Source organism: Oncorhynchus kisutch, linkage group LG4 (assembly GCF_002021735.2).
Source record: "Oncorhynchus kisutch isolate 150728-3 linkage group LG4, Okis_V2, whole genome shotgun sequence".
Lineage (NCBI taxonomy): Eukaryota > Metazoa > Chordata > Actinopteri > Salmoniformes > Salmonidae > Oncorhynchus > Oncorhynchus kisutch.
In genome coordinates this window covers 57535905-57558710 of record NC_034177.2, presented here as the reverse complement: position 1 = coordinate 57558710, position 22806 = coordinate 57535905, and the positions used below count along the sequence as shown (strand labels likewise).

At 41.8% G+C, this 22806-nt stretch overlaps 1 protein-coding gene across 19 annotated transcripts in view; it reads left to right on the top strand.

Moving 5' to 3' along the window:
- Positions 1-4181: 4181 nt before the first annotated feature.
- The window catches only part of klc1b (kinesin light chain 1b), a 53830-nt gene continuing 35205 nt past the window's right edge, over positions 4182-22806 (top strand). For 10 of the 19 annotated variants that reach the window (XR_004209798.1, XR_004209796.1, XR_004209797.1 and 7 more), the window contains exons 1-3: positions 4182-4308; positions 21251-21520; positions 21965-22195. Coding sequence is in view for 12 of the 19 variants with exons in the window: in XM_020481363.2 (XP_020336952.1) it covers positions 21275-21520; positions 21965-22195 (477 nt within the window). In the remaining 7 variants the exon portion in view is untranslated. Of the gene's footprint in view, positions 4309-5075; positions 5162-10681; positions 11000-21250; positions 21521-21964; positions 22196-22806 lie in introns of those variants that run through there. The other 9 variants (XR_004209799.1, XM_031823269.1, XM_020481360.2 and 6 more) reach the window with 6 other exon arrangements.

Here is a 22806-nt window from a genome sequence, read left to right as displayed (position 1 = left end):
TAGCTTGGAAGGACAGTACCGTGTAGTATCGAAGAGTTTCTTACTGCTGCTTGATCATCCTATTTTTCCAACTTAATTGAGGAAAATAAGAACAATCCGAAATTTATTTTTGATACTGTCACAAAGCTAACTAAAAGCAGCATTCCCCAAGTGAGGATGGCTTTCACTTCAGCAGTAATAAATTCATGAACTTCTTTTGAGGAAATGATCATGATTAATAGAAAGCAAATGACGGACTCCTCTTTAAATCTGCGTATTCCTTCAAAGCTCAGTTGTCCTGAGTCTGCACAACTCTGCCAGGACCAAGGATCAAGAGAGACACTCACGTGTTTTAGTACTATATCTCTTGACACAATGATGAAAATAATCATGGCCTCTAAACCTTCAAGCTGCATACTGGACCCTATTCCAACTAAACTACTGACAGAGCTGCTTCCTGTGCTTGGCCCTCCTATGTTGAACATAATAAACGTCTCTCTATCCACCGGATGTGTACCAAATTCACTAAAAGTGGCAGTAATAAAGCCTTTCTTGAAAAAGCTTGACCCAAAAAATATGAAAAAATATGGGCCAATATCGAATCTCCCATTCCTCTCAACATTTTTAGAAAAAGCTGTTGCGCAGCAACTCACTGCCTTCCTGACGACAAACAATGTATACGAAATGCTTCAGTCTGGTTTTAGACCCCATCATAGCACTGAGACTGCACTTGTGAAGGTGGTAAATTACCTTTTAATGGCATCAGACCAAGGCTCTGCATCTGTCCTCTTAATCCTGGACCTTAGTGCTGCTTTTGATACCATCGATCACCACATTCTTTTGGAGAGATTGGAAACCCAAATTGGTCTACACGGACAAGTTCTGGCCTGGTTTAGATCTTATAGAAAGTTTGCAGCCATCCACTTCCTTATGTCTGAAACACAGGCTTCTCGCGGAGGGTTTCATTGAAATGTTCGGCTGTGTGTCATCCGCATAGCAGAGAAAGTTAACATTATGTTTTCGAATTACATCCCCAAGAGGTAAAATATATAGTGAAAACATTAGTGGTCCTAAAACGGAACCTTGAGGAACACCGAAATTTACAGTTGATTTGTCAGAGGACAAGCCATTCACAGAGACAATCTGATATCCCTCTGTTGACAAGGAATATTGTCTGGTGTCTCTAACTACTAACATTATTTATTCAATTTCACTCCTTTCTTCCACTCTTCTCAGACCTCCACATAGGAGACATGCTGTACAGTCCTTATTCGTACCACCTCTGTCTCCTTTACCCTAACCGGACACTTCAGAAATGTGGGTGCATGTTCACCACCACAATTGTAGCATTTAAGCTCAGCTGGCATACGATACCCCTCCCGTCTACATACACTTGAGACTCTTCATAAAAAACAATAGAATGTACGGATTGACATTCCTCACTCCATCCACCATGTGGGTCAGTCGGTGTGCACCAACCACTTGATCCAATTCTTCACATAGTGACTTCGGATAGTTTTATGACCCCTTGACTTTTTCCACATTTTGTTACGTTACAGCCTTATTCTAAAATGTATTAAAGTTTTTCCCCCTCATCAATCTACACACAATACCCCATAATGACAAAGCTAAACAGGTTCAGAATGTTTTGCTCATTCACTAAAAATAAAAAACTGATATCACATTTACATAAGTATTCAGACCCTTTACTCAGTACTTTGTTGAAGCACCTTTGACAGCGATTACAGCCTCGAGTTGACAGCGATTACAGCCTTGAGTCTTCTTGGGAATGACGTTACAAGCTTGGCACACCTGTATTCGGGGAGTTTCTCCCATTCTTCTCTGCAGATCCTTTCAAGCTCTGTCAGGTTGGATGGGGAGCGTTGCTGCATTGATTTTTTCCGTTCTCTCCATCTCAATTGGGTTCAAGTCCAGGCCACTCAAGGACATCAGAGTCTTGTCTCGAAGCCACTCCTGCTTTGTCTTGTCTGTGTGCTTAGCGTCGTTGTCCTGTTGGAAGGTGAACCTTCACCCCAGTCTGAGGGCCTGAGTGCCCTGGAGCAGGTTTTTATCTCTGTACTTTGCTCTGTTCATCTTTCCCTCGACCCAGACTAGTCTCCCAGTCCCTGCCTCTGAAAAATATCCCCACAGCATTATGCTGTCACCACCATGCTTCACCGTAGGGATGGTGCCAGGATTCTTCCAGACGTGACGCTTGGCATTGAGGCCAAAGAGTTCCATTTTGGTTTCATCAGACCAGAGAATTTTGTTTCTCATGGACTGAGAGTCTTTAGGTGCCTTTTGGCAAACTCAAAGTGGGCTGTCATGTGCTTTTTACTGAGGAGTGGCTTCTGTCTGGTCACTCTACCATAAAGGCCTGATTGGTGGAGTGCTGCAGAGATGGTTGTCCTTCTGCAAAGTCCTCCTATCTCCACAGAGGAACTCCAGAGCTCTGTCAGAGTGACCATCGGGTTCTTGGTCACCTCCCTGACCAAGACCCTTCTCCCCTGATTGCACAGTTTGGCTGGACGGCCAGCTCTAGGAAAAGTTTTGGTGGTTACAAACTTATTCCATTTAAGAATGAATGAGGCCACTGTGTTCTTGGGGACCTTCAATACTGCAAATGTGTTGCTACCTTTCCCCAGATCTGTGCCTCAACACAACACTGTCTCTGAGCTCTACGGACAATTCCTTTGACCTCACGGCTTGGTTTTTGCTCTGACATGCACAGTCAACCTTATATAGACAGGTGTGTGCCTTTCCAAATCATGTCCAATCAATTACATTTACCACAGATGGACTCCAACCAAGTTGTAGAAACATCTCATGGATGATCAATGGAAACAGGATGCGCCTGTGCTCAATTTCGACTCTAATAGCAAAGGGTCTGAATACTTATGTAAAAAAGGTATTTAGGTTTTTTATTTGTAATAAATTAGCCAACATTTCTAAAAACCTTTGTCATTATGGGGTATTGTGTGCAGATTACTAAGGATTTAAAAAAAAATTTAATCAATTTTAGAATAAGGCTTTAACATAACAAAATGCAGAAAAAGTCAAGGGGTCTGAATACTTTACCTAAGGCACTGTATATCCTTTGCTTTTACTTCTAGTGCCATCCCAGAGATTACACCCTTGATAGGCGCCCAGCTTCGATGATCCACAGACAACACATTTCAATCCGATATCTTCTTGAAATGCAGAGCACGCTCCTTCTGTTCCATAGATACACAAAAAAATGTAATAAGCCCACTTCTCATTACTCACATCGATGACATCTCATCCAACACATCCAGAATTTTAATAGTCTTCAATCGGATCTCCCAGGTAACAACATCGATCCAAACCCTTACTCCGACTAAAGAAATATCTGAACTAGGTTTGGATTTACTAGATTTCACGACCACTTTACTTCTCTTATTTTCTTTTGCATTCGCCACTGTAATCCAATTCTTCTCACTCTCATCTCCACTCGACACACCATCGGATTCAAACATAACATCCACTTCTGACATTTTCTCGGGAGGAGTTATCCTCGTACTCGACCCTCTCCATCTTTGGAGGATGCAGCTTTCAAAGATTTGGCCTTTATTGGTTGACCTGTCACCTGTCATGATATGTTGCTTGTTTGTTTTTTGCTTTTGAAGCACTTTCGGATGCTATGAAAAGCGAAATAGAAATGTAATTATTATTATTATATTTACTGATCACGAAAAGAATGCAGCTACTCTCCTTGCCCCCCAGCAGACGAATCGAATGCTCTGCACCGTATTGGGATGTTTTATTGATAATGACCACATGGTTTGAGCAGAGGCTGCGCTCATAACAACTGAAAACTTGGAATTCCAAGTTGGAAACTTGGGCCTCTTTCTAGAGCTCCGACTTTCTGTCCTGAATATCACTGACGTCATGATTTGACCTTGTTTTTTCCAAGTTCCCAGGTGTTTTGAAAGCACTAAGAGCTTTTGACAATTTTAGGGCCTCCCTCTGAAAGATATAGAGGTCCTGGATGGCAGGTAGTTTGGCCCCAGTGATGTACTGGACTCCAGTCATACAATTACCATTAAGCATACTACATGCTCAATTTACGTCACGAATAGTACGGTCTGTGCGGTTACAATGAGTATTCGAACAATGAGTATTCTGTGGGTAAAGTGCGCGAACGCCAACATACAGAAGAAGAACAATAACCCATACTCCGACCAGCAAACTGGTGAAAACAAAATATGACGTAATTTTACCCCTACGCAAAGCCTGCTGGGAGCATACGCTTTCCAGAGGACATTTTGGATTTAAAGGGACTGGTCCAGCTGTTAGTCTCAGCTCTCGGTGAGTCCAAGTTCGATATTAATTTAATTTTTCTTCAAGTCAACGTTTGACTGCCATAAACGTATATTATTACAATATGTCATGTCACTCAATTATTGTGGTTTGCTGGTGATTTACAGTTTATTCTCATAGGTTGTGATGAAACCATTGTCTAGCTTGATAATGCTAGCAAACATTCATTAGATAGCGTTAGCTTTCTCTGAACTGGCGTGAAGCATTTCGCATTGTTTTTGTAGCAATCCATTTTAACGCATTAGGTATGTTCTAGTAGCTACCTATAATCTTCATGGATAAAATAGGCTGCTAAGTGGTATAACCAAATATTTAGTCATTGTTCTAGCTGTAATATAACTACTACAGCTACGATTGGAAGTACATTTTTCGTAGCAGGTAAGGAGAACTTACGCAGCAGGTTAAGATAATGAACCTAGCTAACTAGGTGAATTAGGTTAAGGTTAGGAAATGGGTTAGCGAAAATGCTCTCCTAACCTGATACGAAAAGTCACTACAAGCTGTAGTTGTACTCAATCAATGCCCCGTTCAAAACAACTGGGAACTTGAATATCTCTGACTTGTGATTTGAACGGTTATCCAACTCGAACTCGGACCTCTTTCTAGAGCTCCGACATCAAGATAAAGGACGTCATTATTTGACCTTGTATTTTTCCAAGTTCCCTGTTGGATAACCGTTCCCTGTTCCCTCAACGCAGCTAGTGGTTGTGACTAGTGCCATTTATACAGATTTTTTTTTCTCATTTTGTCATCAGTTTCTAAACCAAGAGATGCAGCATCACAATACTTCCAGGAATGGTTGTGATTCAGGCTAAAGCCATGTTCGCGTTGGCAGTTTGAGGTGACTCCAATCCTATTTATTTGCATATTGGAATCTTATTTTACCTGCAGTCTTAACATCCAAAAAAGCACATGGAATTGTATATTTCAAGCCACATTTCAAACCATCTTAATAGGAAATCTAGCCTCAGATACATATCTGATTCCTGGCCATGTGACTTGTCTGAATGGTCAAATCTGATTGATTTGCCCGCAAGTGTTTTTTTTAAGGTTATTTAGCATATCTTGTTGCTTGCTAGCTACTCAAATAAAATGGTATTTGTCACATGCGCCGAATACAACAACCTTACCATGAAATGCTTACTTACAAGTCTTTAACCAAGAACGGCAGTTTAAGAAAATATTTACCAAATAAATGAACAAAAGTTGCACCAAATAACAATACTGGGGCTATATACAGGGGTACCGGTACCGAGCCAATGTTCGGGGGTACAGGTTAGTCGGTAATTTGTACATGTAGGTAGGGGTAAAGTGACTATGCAAAGATAATAAACAGCGAGTAGCAGCAGTGTAACCTTTTTGGATTAATTGGTTAAGCAGTTGTCGTCAACAAACTTCGTGATGGTGTTGGAGTGCTTGCCCACACAGTTGTGGGTGAACAGGGAGTACAGGAGGGGACTAAGCACATACCCGTAAGGGGCCCCAGTGTTGAGGAGCAGCGTGGTAGATGTGTTGTTGCCTACACTTACCGCCTGTTAGGAAGTTCAGGATCCAGTTGCAGAGGGAGGTGTTTAGTCCCAGGGTCCTTAGCTTAGTGATGAGCTTAGTGGGCGCTATGGTGTTGAACGCTGAGCTGTAGTCAATGAACAGCATTCTCACATAGGTGTTCCTCTTGTCCAGGTGGGAAAGAGCAGTGTGGAGGGCGATTGAGATTGTGTCACTGGGGTATGCAAATTGGATTGGGTTTCCCGGATGATGGGTTTGTGAGCCATAACAAGCCTTGCAAAGCACTTCAAGGCTACTGACGTGCTACGGGGCGCTAGTCATTTAGGCAGGTTACATTCTCTTTCTTGGGCACAGGGACTATGGTGGTCTGCTTGAAACATGCAGGTATTAGACTCAGTTAGGGAGAGGTTGAACATGTCAGTGAAGACACTGTATTAGACTAAGCATAGGTGATTTGATGCTGGAATAGTGGAGGCAGCTCCTGTTTTCTTTACGACTTACGGTAACTCTCTTCTAAATCAATAGTTTAGTGGTCCGAAAATGTTAGGAACATTAACTTGCTTGTCCATGCTGTAGGTCATGTAACTGTCTGTTACTGTACATGCAATATGCTTTGTGGACTTCACTGGACATAGGTTGTTATCCAGTTTTGTGATAAAACAAAGGTGTGGTTGAATTTATTCGGCCACTGTCTTATTGTGTCGGCCTTTAGACCTATATATCACGGGTCACAAGGCATATGAATTTAAAGGTTATAGAGAAAACAATATTTGCCTGTCTTCATATCTGTGCATATGAAGTCAACCATCACTATATTGTAAACAAACAATATGTGTACAGAGAAGCCAACGAATATGCTGTGCCATCTGATTTGCTGCACATCTGGCTCGCTTTAGCAATACACTTAACTCTTTTGATATTTTATCTGTGAGGCCACTGTCTGTACTACAGAGAGAGCACAGTGTCTACCAGCCTACCTCAAACAGACCCCATCAAACCTGCCATATGTGGAAAAAGCTTCCCTAAAGCGGTCTGGCAGGGGCTTATAGGGCAGATTATTGAATTGGAGCTGTGTCATGGGCACTTCCCTCTCAGCTGTCCCATGTCCTGCCACACCCTCCCAGTTGGCTGACGTTTCTTTGTGTCTGGTACCACTGGGGAGGAAGAGATGTGTGTGTGTGTGTGTGTGTGCAGTAAACAGGAAGATTGAATTATCTACTGGTGTTCAGCAGTCAGAGCAAGTGGACAGGAAATGATTCTCTGGAGAGATGGTACAGAGGTCTTGGTTTCAGTCAAACTGGCTTGTTTTTGCAGTGCTATTGTTCTCTCTTTTTATTGTTTTAACAAATGGTAATTTTAAGATTAATCTCATAGCCTATTGATGTTTTGGCTATACCATGGGTGGTGAGTTAGTTCAAAGCTGAGATGTCAGGCTAAAGCGTACCACACCCAAACAGCAGGGTGACATGTATTGTCAATAATCTTGCCCTGGAGGCAGCTTTGCGAAGTGGCCACTAGCCGGAGTCAACCAGCCACAAAATCATAAAATAAGATTTGAAACCTAACCTTAACCACACTGCTAACCCTAATGCCTCACCTTAAATTAAGACTGAAAAGCACATTTTTAGTTTTCATACATTTTTACGATATAGCCCATTTTTTACTTTGTAGCCGGCCCATCTGGTGGAAATCGCTCAGTTCTGCCTCCAGGGCAGGATTCAAGACAGACGTCAACCTGCACCCAGACTCTCACTATCAACTAAAAGTTTATTAGTTATTTTTGCTTATGTGCTTATGTTTCTAGCTCCAACAGTGCAGTAATACCTAGCAATACACACATAATCCAAAATCGTAAGGTAAATAAATATAACAAATTCATAAAGTATTAGAATAAGTAATGTTGGTCCGTAATATACGGTACCAGTCAAAAGTTTGGTCACGCCTACTCATTCCAGAGTTTCTTTATTTTTACTATTTTTCTACATTGTAGAATAATAGTGAAGACATCAAAACTATGGAATAACACATGGACTCATGTAGTAACCCTAAAAAGTGTTAAACAAATCACAAATCTATTCGATATTCTTCAAATTAGAGGTTGACCGATTAATCGGAATGGCCGATTAATTAGGGACGATTTCAAGTTTTCATAACAATCGGAAATTGGTATTTTTGGACACTGATTTTGCCTAATTATTATTTGATTTTTTACGCCATTATTTAACTAGGCAAGTCAGTTAAGAACACATTCTTATTTTCAATGACGGCCTAGGAACGGTGAGTTAACTGCCTCGTTCAGGGGCAGAACGACAGATTTTCACTACAACGCAATATAACGACCTGCCTCTTGTTGCACTCCAAGGAGACTGCCTGTTACGCAAATGTAGTAAGCCAAGGTAAGTTGCTAGCTAACATTAAACTTAACTTATAAAAAACGATCAATCAATCATAATCACTAGTTAACTACACATGGTTGATGATATTCCTAGATATTATCTAGCGTGTCATGCTGTATAATCTGACTGAGCATACAAGTATCTAAGTATCTGACTGAGCGGTGGTAGGCAGAAGCAGGCGTGTAAACATTCATTCAAACAGCACTTTCGTGTGTTTTGCCAGCAGCTCTTCGTTGTGCGTCAAGCATTGCGCTGTTTATGACTTCAAGCATATCAACTCCCGAGATTAGGCTGGTGTAACTGAGGTGAAATGGCTGGCTAGTTAGCACGCGCTAATAGCGTTTCAAACGTCACTCACTCGCTCTGTGCCTTGGAGTGGTTTTTCCGCTTGCTCTGCATGGGTAACGCTGCTTCGAGGGTGGCTGTTGTCGTTGTGTTCCTGGTTCGAGCCCAGGGAGGAGCGAGGAGAGGGACGGAAGCTATACTGTTACACTGGCAATACTAAAGTGCCTATAAGAACATCCAATAGTCAAAGGTTAATGAAATACAAATGGTATAGAGAGAAATAGTCGTATAATTCCTATAATAACTACAACCTAAAACTTCTTACCTGGGAATATTGAAGTTTCATGTTAAAAGGAACCACCAGCATTCATATGTTCTCATGTTCTGAGCAAGGAACTTTAACGTTAGCTTTCTTACATGGCAAATATTGCACTTTTACTTTCTTCTCCAACACTTTGTATTTGCATTATTTAAACCAAATTGAACATGTTTCGTTACTTATTTGAGGCTAAATTGATTTTATTGATGTTATATTAAGTTAAAGTAAGCGTTTTCATTATTACAAATCAAATTAATTGGCCGATTAATCGGTATCGGCTTTTTTGGTCCTCCAATAATCGGTATCGGCGTTGAAAAATCATAATCCGTCGACCTCTACTTCAAATAGCCACTGTTTGCCTGGACAGCTTTGCACACTCTTGGCATTTTCTCAACCAGCTTCATGAGGTGAGGAATGCATTTCAATTAACAGGTGTGCCTTGTTAATTTGTGGAATTTCTTTCCTTCTTAATGTGTTTGAGCCAATCAGTTGTGGTAAAATAGTCCTATTTGGTAAAAGACCAAGTCCGGATTATAGCATGAACAGCTCAAATAAGTGAATAGAAACGACAGTTCATTCCTTTAAGACATGAAGGTCAGTCATTCTGGAAAATGTTAAGTTTTTTCAAGTGCAGTCACAAAAACCAACAAGCGCTATGATGAGAGGACCGCCACAGGAAAGGAAGACCCAGAGTTACCTCTGCTGCGGAGGACAAGTTCATTAGGTTTACCAGCCTCAGAAATGGACAATTAACTGCACCTCAGATTGGAGCCCAAATAAATGCTTCAGAGTTCAACATACACATCTCAACATCAACAGTTTTTTTTGGGGGGGGGGGGGGGGGGGGGGGGGTTTCACCTTAATTTAACCAGGTAGGCTAGTTGAGAACAAGTTCTCATTTGTAACTGTGACCTGGCCAAGATAAAGCAAAGCAGACTCGGTGAATCAGGCCTTCATGGTCTAATTTCTGCGAAGAAACCACTACTAAAGGACATCAATAAGATGAAGAGACTTGCTTGGACCAAGAAACATGAGCAATGGACATTAGACCGGTGAAATCTGTCCTTTGGTCTGATGAGTTCAAATGTGCGTTTTTTGCTTCCAACCACTGTGCCTTTGTGAGACGCGGAGTAGGTGAACGGATGATCTCTGCATGTGTGGTTCCCACTATGGAGCATGGAGGTGGGGGTGCTTTGCTGGTGACACTGTCAGTGATTTATTTAGAATTCAAGGAAAAAATTAAGCAGAACGGCTACCACAGAATTCTGCAGCGAGACTCCATATAAGCCAGTGACCTTGATCTGTGCAGCCAATAGCCCAAAAAAACAATATCTGGGGAATTACTTTTAATGCTATATTTATATTAAATGTAGCAATTATATGACAAGGGAACAACATTCCCACTTCTTTCATTATCAATAACAAAATGTTGCCCATATTATTGATGCAGAATGTCAAACTATAATAACCAAAATAGCACTGCCAATAGCTTTATATTGAAAATACTGTGATTGAAGAAACAATTGTAGTTCGCCTACTGTAGCCTAGGCAATGTGTTTGTGTGTTCTTTGTGGTCTGAATGTCTGTTTTTGTTAAATAGCCTGCGTTATGTCTGCATGACCTTACTCCACCTGGATAATGGTATGTGAATGTGAACTGGCAAACGTGCCCAAACCTGTGCGTGCAGATTCCCAATATTGCTAGTGTTTTGTGCATGGTGGTGGCTGCAGAGCAGAGGCAGTGTCTGCTCTCTTGATCAGGACAGCTCCCTCTCCCCTCCCCCTACCCCCACCTGACCTGCTCCTCTGTGAGGGTGGGGCTCCACACTCTGATGCCTCCTCCGTCACCACATGCTGAGGTTTGCTGTTCTCAGTCAGTGGGAAGGTCACAGTCCTGCAGGCACAGAGCTCTCCCATCCTCTCCACCACAGACACACACTCCTTCCTTTCTATCCCTGCCCTACCTAGCTGTTTCCATCCATTCAGTGATTCTCTTCCCTCATCCAAAGGAGCCTCACTCAGTCTCTTTCTGTTTGGATTAACCTTCGTCTTTCTGTGATGCTGTTGCTACGGTGACTGTGCTCGGGGTCTATTGCTGGTGACGGAGTCATTATTTCAACAGCCTGTCATTGTGTCGAGCGATGAGGATCTGATCATCTGTTCCCGAAACGGAGGTTGGTTTTCTGATCCACTGAGTTAGCTTTATTTCAACGTCGGTACATATTAACGGTACAGGGACTTAATAGATTGTGTTTAGTGCCGGTGTTTAGGAATCAATCATGGACCAGGAAATTTTGGGATGAGGTTTCTTATGAAACACATTTTCTCAGCGTTTTAAATGGTTTTCTCTGCGTCTGGTTATTTTTCTGCTGGAATGTTTAGATGTGGGCCTTTCTATGTCGTCCATGTCAAGTTAACTGAAAACACTGGGGAGATGTTTTGATAACCATATGTCTGGTTAGTGTCATGTCTAGAAAAATACTGACAACATGTCATTTAGCCAAGTATTTTGCCTGAAGAATGTTCTGATGAAAATTATACTCACTGATTTTCTTCTGTGTGATTTAGATTAGACCTAGGTAAAAAATCGGTAAAGTTTGTTCGTAGGTTAGATGTAAGCATCAGGATAATTACGTAGGACTTGATTCATCTAACCTTTCTTCTACAATGTAGCTACTTTGCTTGAACTGCTTGGATATCATCATCATTAGCACGTGGGCCACCATCTCCCACTTTTCTTATCCCATCTGCTTATTAACAGAACTAGCAAGTCTTTCGCTACATATGGGCAGGAGTAGGCTATCATGCAGGGACCTGCAGTGTGGTGTAACTAACGAGCATCGCTTTCTCATTAGGAGTGGCGCGTGATAGCCAGTGTTTTTGCTAATAGGTGTCAGCATGTCTAAGCATGCCCGCAGACTATTGTAGTAGCTTCTGTACTGTGCAAACCTCATTGCCTCAGATAAACCTACAATGGAATTCCTTTACACCCTGATAGGGGATTATAGACCTGCTCTGACTTGAGGGTGTCATTTTATATATAATGGCTAACTGCACATGGACGCAGGTAACACCTCACAAAGCAACTGTTTTGATTATGCAGAGGTTGTTGATTCTGCTCTACACAAGTCTTTCGTGTCACCCTGGGTGATGGAGACCCCCCCCACCCCCCAAAATTGCGCTTAGAACAGGGCACTCCAACCCCAGGGCACGCCTACAGGAGGGCAGCTCTCCAGGAACAGGGTGGAGAGCCCTGCACTAGAGCCTACTTTACCATAATCACTGGAGACCCTCTGGTGCTGTTATGGAAAAAGGTAATGAACGCTACTTGCTTGTATCTATTACACCACCTTAGTACCTGGTAATCAATGGTAATGACTAGGTCACATTGTAAACAAAAAAAATAAAACTCCCAAAAAACACTTGTTTGGAAAGAATATAGCCTAGGCCTAGAAATGTATTCTGATACGTGATTGTCTAATGCTTACCCTACAAAGCAACTTACCCCCTTCCCTAACGCAGGTTGGCATTTATTGGGATGACTCCAGTAGGGGAGGCAGCACTGCAGTGGTCACGAGCTGGTACAGCCACAAAGTCATAACATCTGATTTTAAACGTAACCTTAACCACAGTGCTATGCCTAACCCTAACCTTAAATTATCATGTTTTCATACATTTTTATAGTATAGGCAATTTTTACTTTGCAACTGGCCGATCTAACAGAAATCGCTCAGTTCTGCCTCCTGGGAAATACTCATGACAAACTTCAACTTGCCTCCCAAACTCCTTTTCTTTGTTGGTTATTTTGCATTTTAAATGGTTGGATTCTAGACGAGTCCTTACATACCAGTAAGAATTCTGTTTGAGCTTTCACAGCTCTTGATAGCCATTTACTGGAGTAGCTAGAAGTCCTTGCTAGAGTAATCATACCTCAAGGGGGTTTGTTCTTACACTGTTGCACAGTGATGCCTTACCGCTTGAAACAATAGCTCACGCCTTTTTTGTTGTTGTCTGAGACCCTGGTTAGTCTGTCACTGCTGTGAGCCTCTGAGACTTGTATCCTTTCATCCATAGCAGTGGAAGTCTCACAGTGAGACTTTATTAGCCCCAACAGCCTGATTTGTGAATGCGTTTCCTCGTTTGAGCTCAAATAGCATAGAAATATTAGCTTGGGAAGCTTTGAGCACCACATCAACCAGAAACATAGCCTTAGCTTCTGTGGCACTGCTGTTTCATGTTTGTAATCCCTTTTTTTCCCCTTTCAGTGCAACCTTGGTGAGAGGCTTGTAATATTCTCTCACTCTATCCAGTGTTTCTCTAAATCTCCCTTCTCCTCCGTTCACTGGATTCAAGTTTGTTTGCACGCGCGCGTGCGTGTGTGTGTGTTAGCAGTTGATTTTCAAAATCTACCCTAATCGTTTGGCTCCTCCTGGCTTAGTTTGACTGTCATTTTCTGTTCAGGTAGAAATTTGTCATATAGCCTAGGCAAGGGGAATTATACAGTCATTTTGTTTGTAAAGCAAGATAAGGCCTATAGAATACTAGCCTATGCAAAGTTATTGTTCGCACACAACCACATCCTTCTCTGCCCCTGACGTTTTAACCTTCGATAAGAAGTCAAACTACTGGAGTCCAGCCCACCCACTGGGGAGTCAGGCCCACCCAATCACAACAACAAAAAGTTATTTTTTATGCTCTACTTGTCACATTTTATTTTTACCTAAACATGCAAACACCATCAGAATTCATAGCAGTGCACTGAAATGACATTCAGATGAACTTGAATGACATTCACTCTCATGGGATGGGTGGCCAAAAATAAGCTAAAAGCCACACCCGCAATAAACCACAAATATGACTGCATTAAGGCATATGTTACTGTGCTTCTTTGGCTGTATGCACCATGCCACTGCCTACTTAATTTGTTCACTTAGCAAACAAAACTTCTCATAATCCATTGCCTTTATCACTGTCAACACACACCTACAATTGAACTTTAATTAGCTTTAAAACAGCACTATTTCCTCTCAGCTTCATGGCAAAATGCGTAGAATTGCATGAGATTAGCTATAAAACTGCAAATGTTTCTCTTGTGTGTAGAAGTCAGAGGTTCTGGCTATGCTACTGCTGGAGTCACCTGGCATTTCATTAGCCTACAGGATTAGCCTGTAGTTGCAAAGAAGCAGGTTTTGCAGGTTTCTTGTCTTGAAAAGTAAACACACCTTGATGTAAGCCACCACGCTATTTCTGTACATTTTGTAGGCAATTCTAGCACTCCTAAAAACATGTTTAATCTTGTCTGGCTTCATTTTGAGACTTTAAAAAAACGTTTCCTGTTCATTCATGGCCCGGCCCTCCTGAGATACACTATGTACACATAAGTATGTGGACACCCCTTCAAATTAGGGGATTCGGCTATTTCAGTCACAACTGTTGCTGACAGGTGTATAAAGTCCAGCACAGAGCCCTGACTTCAACCGCATCGAACACCTTTGGGATGAATTGGAACGCTGACTGCGACCCAGGCCTACTCGCCCAACATCAGTGCCCGACTTCACTAATGCTCTTGTAGCTGAATGGAAGCAAGTTCCCGCAGCAATGTTCCAACATCTAGTGGAAACTCTTCTGAGAAGAGTGGAGGCTGGAATAGCAGCAAAGGGGGACCAACGCCATATTAATGCCCATGATTTTGGAATGAGATGTTTGACAAGCAGGTGACCACATACTTTTGGTCATGTAGTGTATGTCTAGACCGTGTCCTCTCTTTGCAATTTAACTGCATTAACCCTTTACAGTGACGTTATTTAGATTTTTACACATTATCTTAAAGACAGGGACCTGACAAAGGGACATTTCTTTTTTTGCCAAGATTTTTTATATATATATATATATATATATATATATATATATATATATACACACACTATTTTTGTGTTTTTTTTGTCCCTTTTTAAAACAGATTATGATAGAAACATGAGATTGGGTCACTGGTTTTCTTAGATGACTATCTACACAAACATTATTTTACCCATTGGTCAAAAGATGTTTGATTGGACACCCGACAAAGGTAAAATGTCAGAACAGGGCTACTGACATGTGGACTGTGACATTTTCTAAGGTCATACTCTGCTCCTTTCTGTACTGGGGACTTCAGGCACTTTTGACAGATCGGTTAGCTCTACAACAACTATCTGCAATATGTTTAAACCATAAGAAAGTGTGAATGTGATCAAAACAATGTTGCAGGAACAGTGACCTCTCTCTTAAAGACTTTCATACATGAAACACCTTAAAGCCTCACTACCAAAATCTTCTTTAATATAGCACAGTCTTATGACTGGCACCTAGTGTAGGCTTAAACAGCTTGGCAAATTCCAGAAAATTATGTCATGGCTTTAGAAGCTTCGGATAGGCTAAATTACATAATTTGAGTCAATTGGATGTGTACCTGTGGATGTATTTCAAGGCCTACCTTCAAACTCGGTGCCTCTTTGCTTGACATCATGGGAAAATCAAAAGAAATCAACCAAGACAACAACAAAAACTTGTAGACCTTCACAAGTCTGGTTCATCCTTGGGAGCAATTTCCAAACGCCTGAAGGTACCACGTTCATCTGTGCAAACAATAGTACGCAAGTATAAACACCTTGGGACCACACAGCTGTCATAGCACTCAGGAAGGAGACGCGTTCCGTCTCTTAGAGATGAGCGTATTTTAGTGCGCAAAAGTGCAAATCAATCCCAGAACAACAGCAAAGGACCATGTGAAGATGCTGGAGGGAACGGGTACAAAAGTATCTATATCCACTGTAAAATGAGTCCTATATTAACATAACTTGAGAGGCTGCTCAGCAAGGAAGAAGCCACTGCTCCTTAAACTCCATAAAAAAGCCAGACTATGGTTTGCTACTGCACATGGGGACAAAGATCATACTTTTTGGAGAAATGTCCTCTGGTCTGATGAAACAAAAATAGAACTGTTTGGCCATAATGACCATTTATGTTTGGAGGAAAAGGGGGATGCTTGCAACCCCAAGAACACCATCCCAACCGTGAAGAACGGGGATGGCAGCATCATGTTGTGGGGGTGCTTTGCTGCATTAGGGACTGGTGCACTTCACAAAATAGATGGCATCATGAGGGATGAAAATTGTGAATATATTGAAGCAACATCTCAAGACATCAGTCAGGAAGTTAAAGCTTGGTCGCAAATTAATCCTCCAAATAGACAATGACCCCAAGCATACTTCCAAAGTTGTGGCAAAATGGCTTCAGGACAACAAAGTCAAGGTATTGGAGTGGCCATCACAAAGCCCTGACCTCAATCCTATAGAACATTTGTGGGCAGAACTGAAAAAGCTTGTGTATGCAAGGAGGCCTACAGACCTGACTCAGTTGTACCAGCTCTGTCAGGAGGAATGGGCCAAAATTCACCCAACTTATTGTGGAAGCTTGTGGAATGCTTCCCAAAACATTTGACCCAAGTGAAACAATTTAAAGGCGTGTGTGTATGTAAACTTCTGACCCACTGGGATGTGATGAAATAAATAAAAGCTGTAATTCTCTCTACAATTATTCTGACATTTCACATTCTTAAAATAAAGTGGTGATCCTAACTGACCTAAAACAGGGGATTTAAATTAGGATTAAATGTCAGGAATTGTGAAAAACTGAGTTTAAATGTATTTGGTTAAGGTGTACGTAAACTTCCGACTTCAACTGTATCTGTCATTTTAAGTGACCTGACCATCCATTCCTCCAACTGCTCATGATTCATGCCGTCCACACTGTGTCCACTATCCATGACCGAGTCAGCCAGTCATTCAGTCAGGCAGGGGGAGGCCTTCCTGAGCCTGTCACTGAAGTCCACAGCCTGGCACTAGACGGATACCCTCCATAAGGCTCCATCTGTGTTAGAGGTTGACGGATTTATGATTTTTCAACGCTGATACCGATTTTATTGGAGGACCAAAAAAAAGCCGTTACCGATGTAATCGGACGATAAAAAATATTTAAAAAATACAAATCTTTAAAAAAAAAGTGTATATATATATATATATATATTTATTTTATTTATTTATTTATAGTAATAACAATTACAACAATACTGAATGAACAATGACCACTTTTATTCTAACTTATTATAATACATCAATTTAGTCTCAAATAAATAATGAAACCTGTTCAAGTTGGTTTAAATAATGCAAAAACACAGTGCTGGAGAAGAAAGTAAAAGTGCAATATGTGCCGTGAAAAAAAAAAAAAAGAGAGGAAAAAATAAGCTAATGTTTAAATTCCTTGCTCAGAACATGAGAACATATAAAAGCCAGTGGTTCCTTTTTTAACACGAGTCTTCAGTATTTCCAGTTAAGGTGTTTTAGGTTGTAGTTATTATAGGAATTATGACATGTCGACTATTTCCCTATACCACTTGTACATATACCTTTCACTATTGGATGTTCTCATAGGAACCTCAGTATTGCCAGCCTAATCTCGGGAGTTCATAGGCTTGAAGTCATAAACAGCGCTGTGCCTCAAGCATTGCTAAGAGCTGCTGGCAAGTGCAGTAAAGTGCTGTTTGAATGAATGCTTACAAGCCTGCTGCTGCCTACCACCGCTCAGTCAGAAAGCTCTATCAAATATCAAATCATAGACTTAATGATAATAAACACACAGCAATACGAGCTTTTGGTCATTAATATGGTTAAAAATCCTTTAAACTATCATTTTGAAAAACAAAATGTTTATTCTTTTAGTGAAATACGGAACCGTTCCGTATTTTATCGAACGGGTGGCAACCTTATGTCTAAATATTGCTGTTAGTTTGCACAACCTTCAATGTCATGTCATAATTATGTAAAATACGGTCTTTGTTAGGAGGCCAAAACTACTGCATATACCCTGACTCTGCTTGCACTGAACACGAGCAGTGACAATTTCTCTAGTAAATATTGCCTGCTAACATTTATTTTAACTAAATATGCAGGTTTAAAGAAATATACTTGTGTATTGATTTTAAGAAAGGCAGTGATGTTTATGGTTAGGTACATTTGTGCAACGATTGTGCTTTTTGTTTCGCAAATACGCTTTTGTTAAATCATCACCTTTTTGGCAAAGTTGAAGTTGACTGTGATTCGGTGATAAATTAACAGGCACCGCTTTAATTATATGCAATGCAGGACAAGCTTGTTAACCTAGTAATATCATCAACCATGTGTAGTTAATTAGTGATTGTTTTTTATAAGTTTAACGCTAGCTAGCAATTTACCTTGGCTCCTTGCATCCACAAGGTCCTTTTGATGCTGCACTCGTGTAACAGGTGGTCACCCTGCCACGCAGTCTCCTCGTGGATTGCAATGTAATCGGCGTCCAAAAAGGCAGATTACCGATTGTTATAACTTGATATCGGCCCTAATTAATCAGCCATGCCGATTTTAATTGGTCAACCTCTAATCTGTGTGCCCTCAGTCCACAGCCGGCCAACTGCAGCCCTGTCCTGCTCTGAACCTGGTGTTATTGGGATTGGCCCAAAGCATTCCCGCCTGCCAGCCTATCCACTAGAATTTGCCTATCCCATTCTCCCCCACGGCTGTTCATCATGGAAAGCAGGTCTATAGACAAGTTCACCTTCCACATACTGTAGTGTACATGAAGTCTATACAAATGATAGGAATAAGAGCAGCTGAGAAGTAAACAAGGCCAGTGTTACAGCCTACAGGCCTACAGTTTGTAAACCATTTTTGTCTCGTCTGTTTTTGCATACAATTTTCTTAATTGTTTTGCCGTTGTAGTTATCTGTGATAAGGCTGGGTCTAACATTCTTCTATCAAGGCCACACAGAACAGTGAGTAATGTCTTTCATAGGGTACTCATTAAGGCTGCAGTAGTGACTCACTTTGGGCAGTTAGTAGCCTAGCCTAATCCTAGTACATTTGTTAGTCATGGCATAATTTTAACAGCATACAAGTAATGACCCATCTCACTGATGAAGTCTCTGAATCTTTTCATCTCTTGTATGTCCAGAAAATCTGTTAATTTGTCAGTCACGCATCCGCAGTCTTACGCTTACTGTGTCATGACTGGAGCAGAGAGATGACATCGTGCCTGCCTGTCACTGTGAAGGGCGGGTTCACTGAGATGTAGATGGATGTTTTGTGTTCATGTTTTTTTTCATCTACATTAAACAAAAATATCAATGCAACAATTTCAAATGTTTTACAGAGTTACAGTTCGTATAAGGAAATCGGTCAATTGAAGTAAATTGACCGGAGTAAAGGCCTTAATCTATGGATTTCACATGACTGGGAATACAGATATGCATCGGTTGGTCACAGATAGCTTTAAAAGAGAACCAGTCAGTATCTGGTGTGACCATTTGCCTCATGCAGCGCAACACATCTCATTCGCATAGGTTTGATCAGGCTGTCGATTGTGGCCTGTGTAATGTTCTCCCACTCTTCAGTGACTGTGAGAAGTTGCTGGATATTGGCGGGAACTGGAACATGCTGTTGTACGTGTCAATCCAGAGCATCCCAAACATGCTCAATGGGTGACATGTCTGAGTATGCAGGCCATGAAAGAACTGGGATATTTTCAGCTTCCAGGAATTGTGTACAGATCTTTGCAACATGGGGCCGTGCATTATCATGCTGAAACATGAGGGGATGGCGGCGGATCTTGTTACGGGATCTCTTGTCCGTTCAAATTGACATTGATAAAATGCAATTTTGTTCGTTGTACATAGCTGATGCCTGCCCCGTACCATAACCCCACTGCCACCATGGGACACTCTGTTCACAACAGTGACATCAGTAAACCGCTCGCCCCCACACACGCCATCTGCACAGGTACAGTTGAAACCGGGATTAATCCGTGACGAGCTCACTTCTCCAGCGCGCCAGTGGCCGTCGACGCTGAGCATTTGCCCACTGAAGACGGTTACGATGCCGAACTACAGTCAGGTCAAGACCTTGGTGAGGACAACGAGCATGCAGATGAGCTTCCCTGAGACGGTTTCTGATAGTTTGTGCAGAAAGTCTTCGGTTGTGCAAACCCTCATTTTCATCAGCTGTCCAGGTGGCTGGATGTGGCTTATGGTACAATGGACGCAGCTTATGGTAGAGAAATTCACATAAAATGATCTGTCAACAGCTCTAGTGGACAGTCCTGCAGTCAGCATGCCAATTACGTGCTCCCTCAACTTGATACATCTGTGGTATTGTGTTGTGTGACACAGCTGCACATTTTATTGTCCTATTACCCCCAGCACAAGGTGCACCTGTGTAATCATGCTGTTTGTCAGATTCTTGATATGCTACACTTGTCAGGTGGATGGATTATCTTGGCAAAGGAGAAATGCTCACTAACAGGGATGTAAACAATTTTGTACAAAGAAGTTGAGAGAGAAGCTTTTTGTTCGTAAGGAACAATAACAGGCTCTTTTTATTTCAGCTCATGAAACATGGGAAGAACACTTAGTGTTGAGTTTTTATATTTTTGTACAGTATAGATTTGACAGTACCCAGCTCCACTCCTGTCATACCTGACTGACACTGACTGCTGAGACAGTGCGCACTGATCAGTAGTGTGAAGATTGAATCCGTTGTAATTGAGGCCAGAGGTTGAGGCTTTAAAACTTGGACATGCATAGCATGGAAAGTGAAGGAGGTGCTGTACTTTGGCTCTGGAACTTCAATCCAGTCAAACCCTCTCCCGTCTCTCTGTGGATAGGGACTGTTAGGCTTATACGGGGCGGGGCGTACACAACCCCACTTTCAAAATCCTAACATCACTGAGACTCAATTTAAACAACAGTCTTTCCTGTCGTTTTTTTGTCCTGCCAATGTAGTGATGCGCACCTTAAACAATGTTGTACAGACGGGTCACTTAATACAAGATTCTTCATCTCGATACCACGCTGTCTCGCGAAAACAGTGATTTTAGATTGTTTGAACTTCAGAGATGTAACGATTTGACGCTTTGGTTAAAGGCAAGTACGAAATCATACTAGTAGTAGTCATCGCTCCTGTTCAAGAGTCTACACATTCTGGTTGATGCGATAACTTCATCTCTGGCGTGCTCATTGGTTATTGCTCATCACAGTTCTCAAAACTTGCAGCTGCACATCTCACACTACAAGCGTATTGCAGCTAAATCGAGGCCATAATTATGTATTGTACGCCCGGCTAAATAGGCTCTGCGTAAATGAACTCTGCTCTTCTAATATGCCCTGCAATAATTGGGATGCATAGTTTTATTTAATTGACATTTCTTTTCACCTGACATTGAGTGGGCCCATCTACCTTGCAAAACTTCAGATTCCGGGGAGTCTTCCAACCAAGTTATATATATATATATATATATCTCCTCTCTTCCAAGACATCAACCCACCCTTGTCCTCCTGTTTCCCCCTTCCTCTCCCCCAGGTCCCCCCTACGGTAGACTAGACGATGTCCACGATGGTGTACCCAAGGGAAGAGAAGCTAGAGAAGCTGTCCCAGGAGGAGATAATCTCCAACACCAAGCTGGTGATCCAGGGCCTGGAGGCACTGAAGAATGAGCACAACTCCATCCTGCACAGCCTGCTGGAGACCATCAAGTGCCTGAAGAAAGATGAGGCTAACCTGGTGCACGAGAAGTCCAGCCTTCTGCGCAAGTCTGTGGAGATGATCGAGCTGGGCCTTGGAGAAGCACAGGTATGTAAAGCCTGAGGGAGGAGCTGAGTAGTTTGGTCTCATATCTATTTAATGCTGTCTTGCAAAATTTATTTGGTGTTAAAATTACCATTGGCTAGAGGTAGACAGTATAACAGATCTGGGATAAGGTTCTCTGCAAATGACTCAAGTTGGTTGCTGCTTTAACTTCTGAGGGTACTTACGCATTACAAAGCAACTTAATCTACAGTATATTAGACCAAGCTTAGGAAATCAGTCATGATTCACCATTAACACAGCTGTCTGTTGTCTGTTAGGGTCTCTGTCATTCACAAGGCTCTCTCTGCAATTGCCTTGTTCTCTTACCTCTAATGCTATTTCTCCATCTGAGGAACCAGGGAGAACTAGGATGAAAGCGGACTGAAGAGAACCATGGACAGCTACTGATGTGCAGTGGTTTGATAACCTCCTCCCCCTTCTCCTCAGGTGATGATGGCCCTGTCCAACCACTTAAACGCGGTGGAGTCTGAAAAGCAGAAGCTGCGAGCCCAGGTGCGTCGGCTGTGCCAGGAGAACCAGTGGCTGAGGGACGAGCTGGCCAACACACAGCAGAAGCTGCAGAAGAGTGAACAGAGCGTGGCACAGCTGGAGGAGGAGAAGAAGCACCTGGAGTTCATGAACCAGCTCAAGAAGTACGATGAGGACATCTCACCCACTGTGAGTTAACAAATGTGTGGATTCACGTATGCACGTACAATACCAGTCAAAAGTTTGGACAAACCTACTCATTCAAGAGTTTCTTTATTTTTATATTGTAGAATAATAGTAGACATAAACTATGGGATCATGTAGTAATCAAAAAAGTGTTAAACAAATATTTGAGATTCTTCAAAGTAGCCACCCTTGATGACAGCTTTGCAGACTCTTGACGTAGCTTCATGACGTAGTCACCTGGAATGCATTTCAATTAACAAGTGTGCCTTAAGTTAATTTGTGGAAATTAATGCGTTTGAGCCTATCAATTGTGTTGTGACAAGGTAGGGGTGGTATACAGAAGATAGCCCTCCTTGGTAAAAGACCAAGTCCATATTATGGCAAGAATAGCTCAAATAAGCAAAGAGAAATGAGCATCATTACTTTAAGACATGAAGGTCAGTTAATGCGGAAAATTAAGAACTTTGAAGGTTTCTTCAAGTGCACTTACAAACCATCAAGCGCTATGATGAAACTGGCTCTCATGAGGACCGCTACAGGAAAGGAAGACCCAGAGTTACCTCTGCTGCAAAGGATATTAGTTACCAGCCTCAGAAATTGCAGCCCAAATAAAG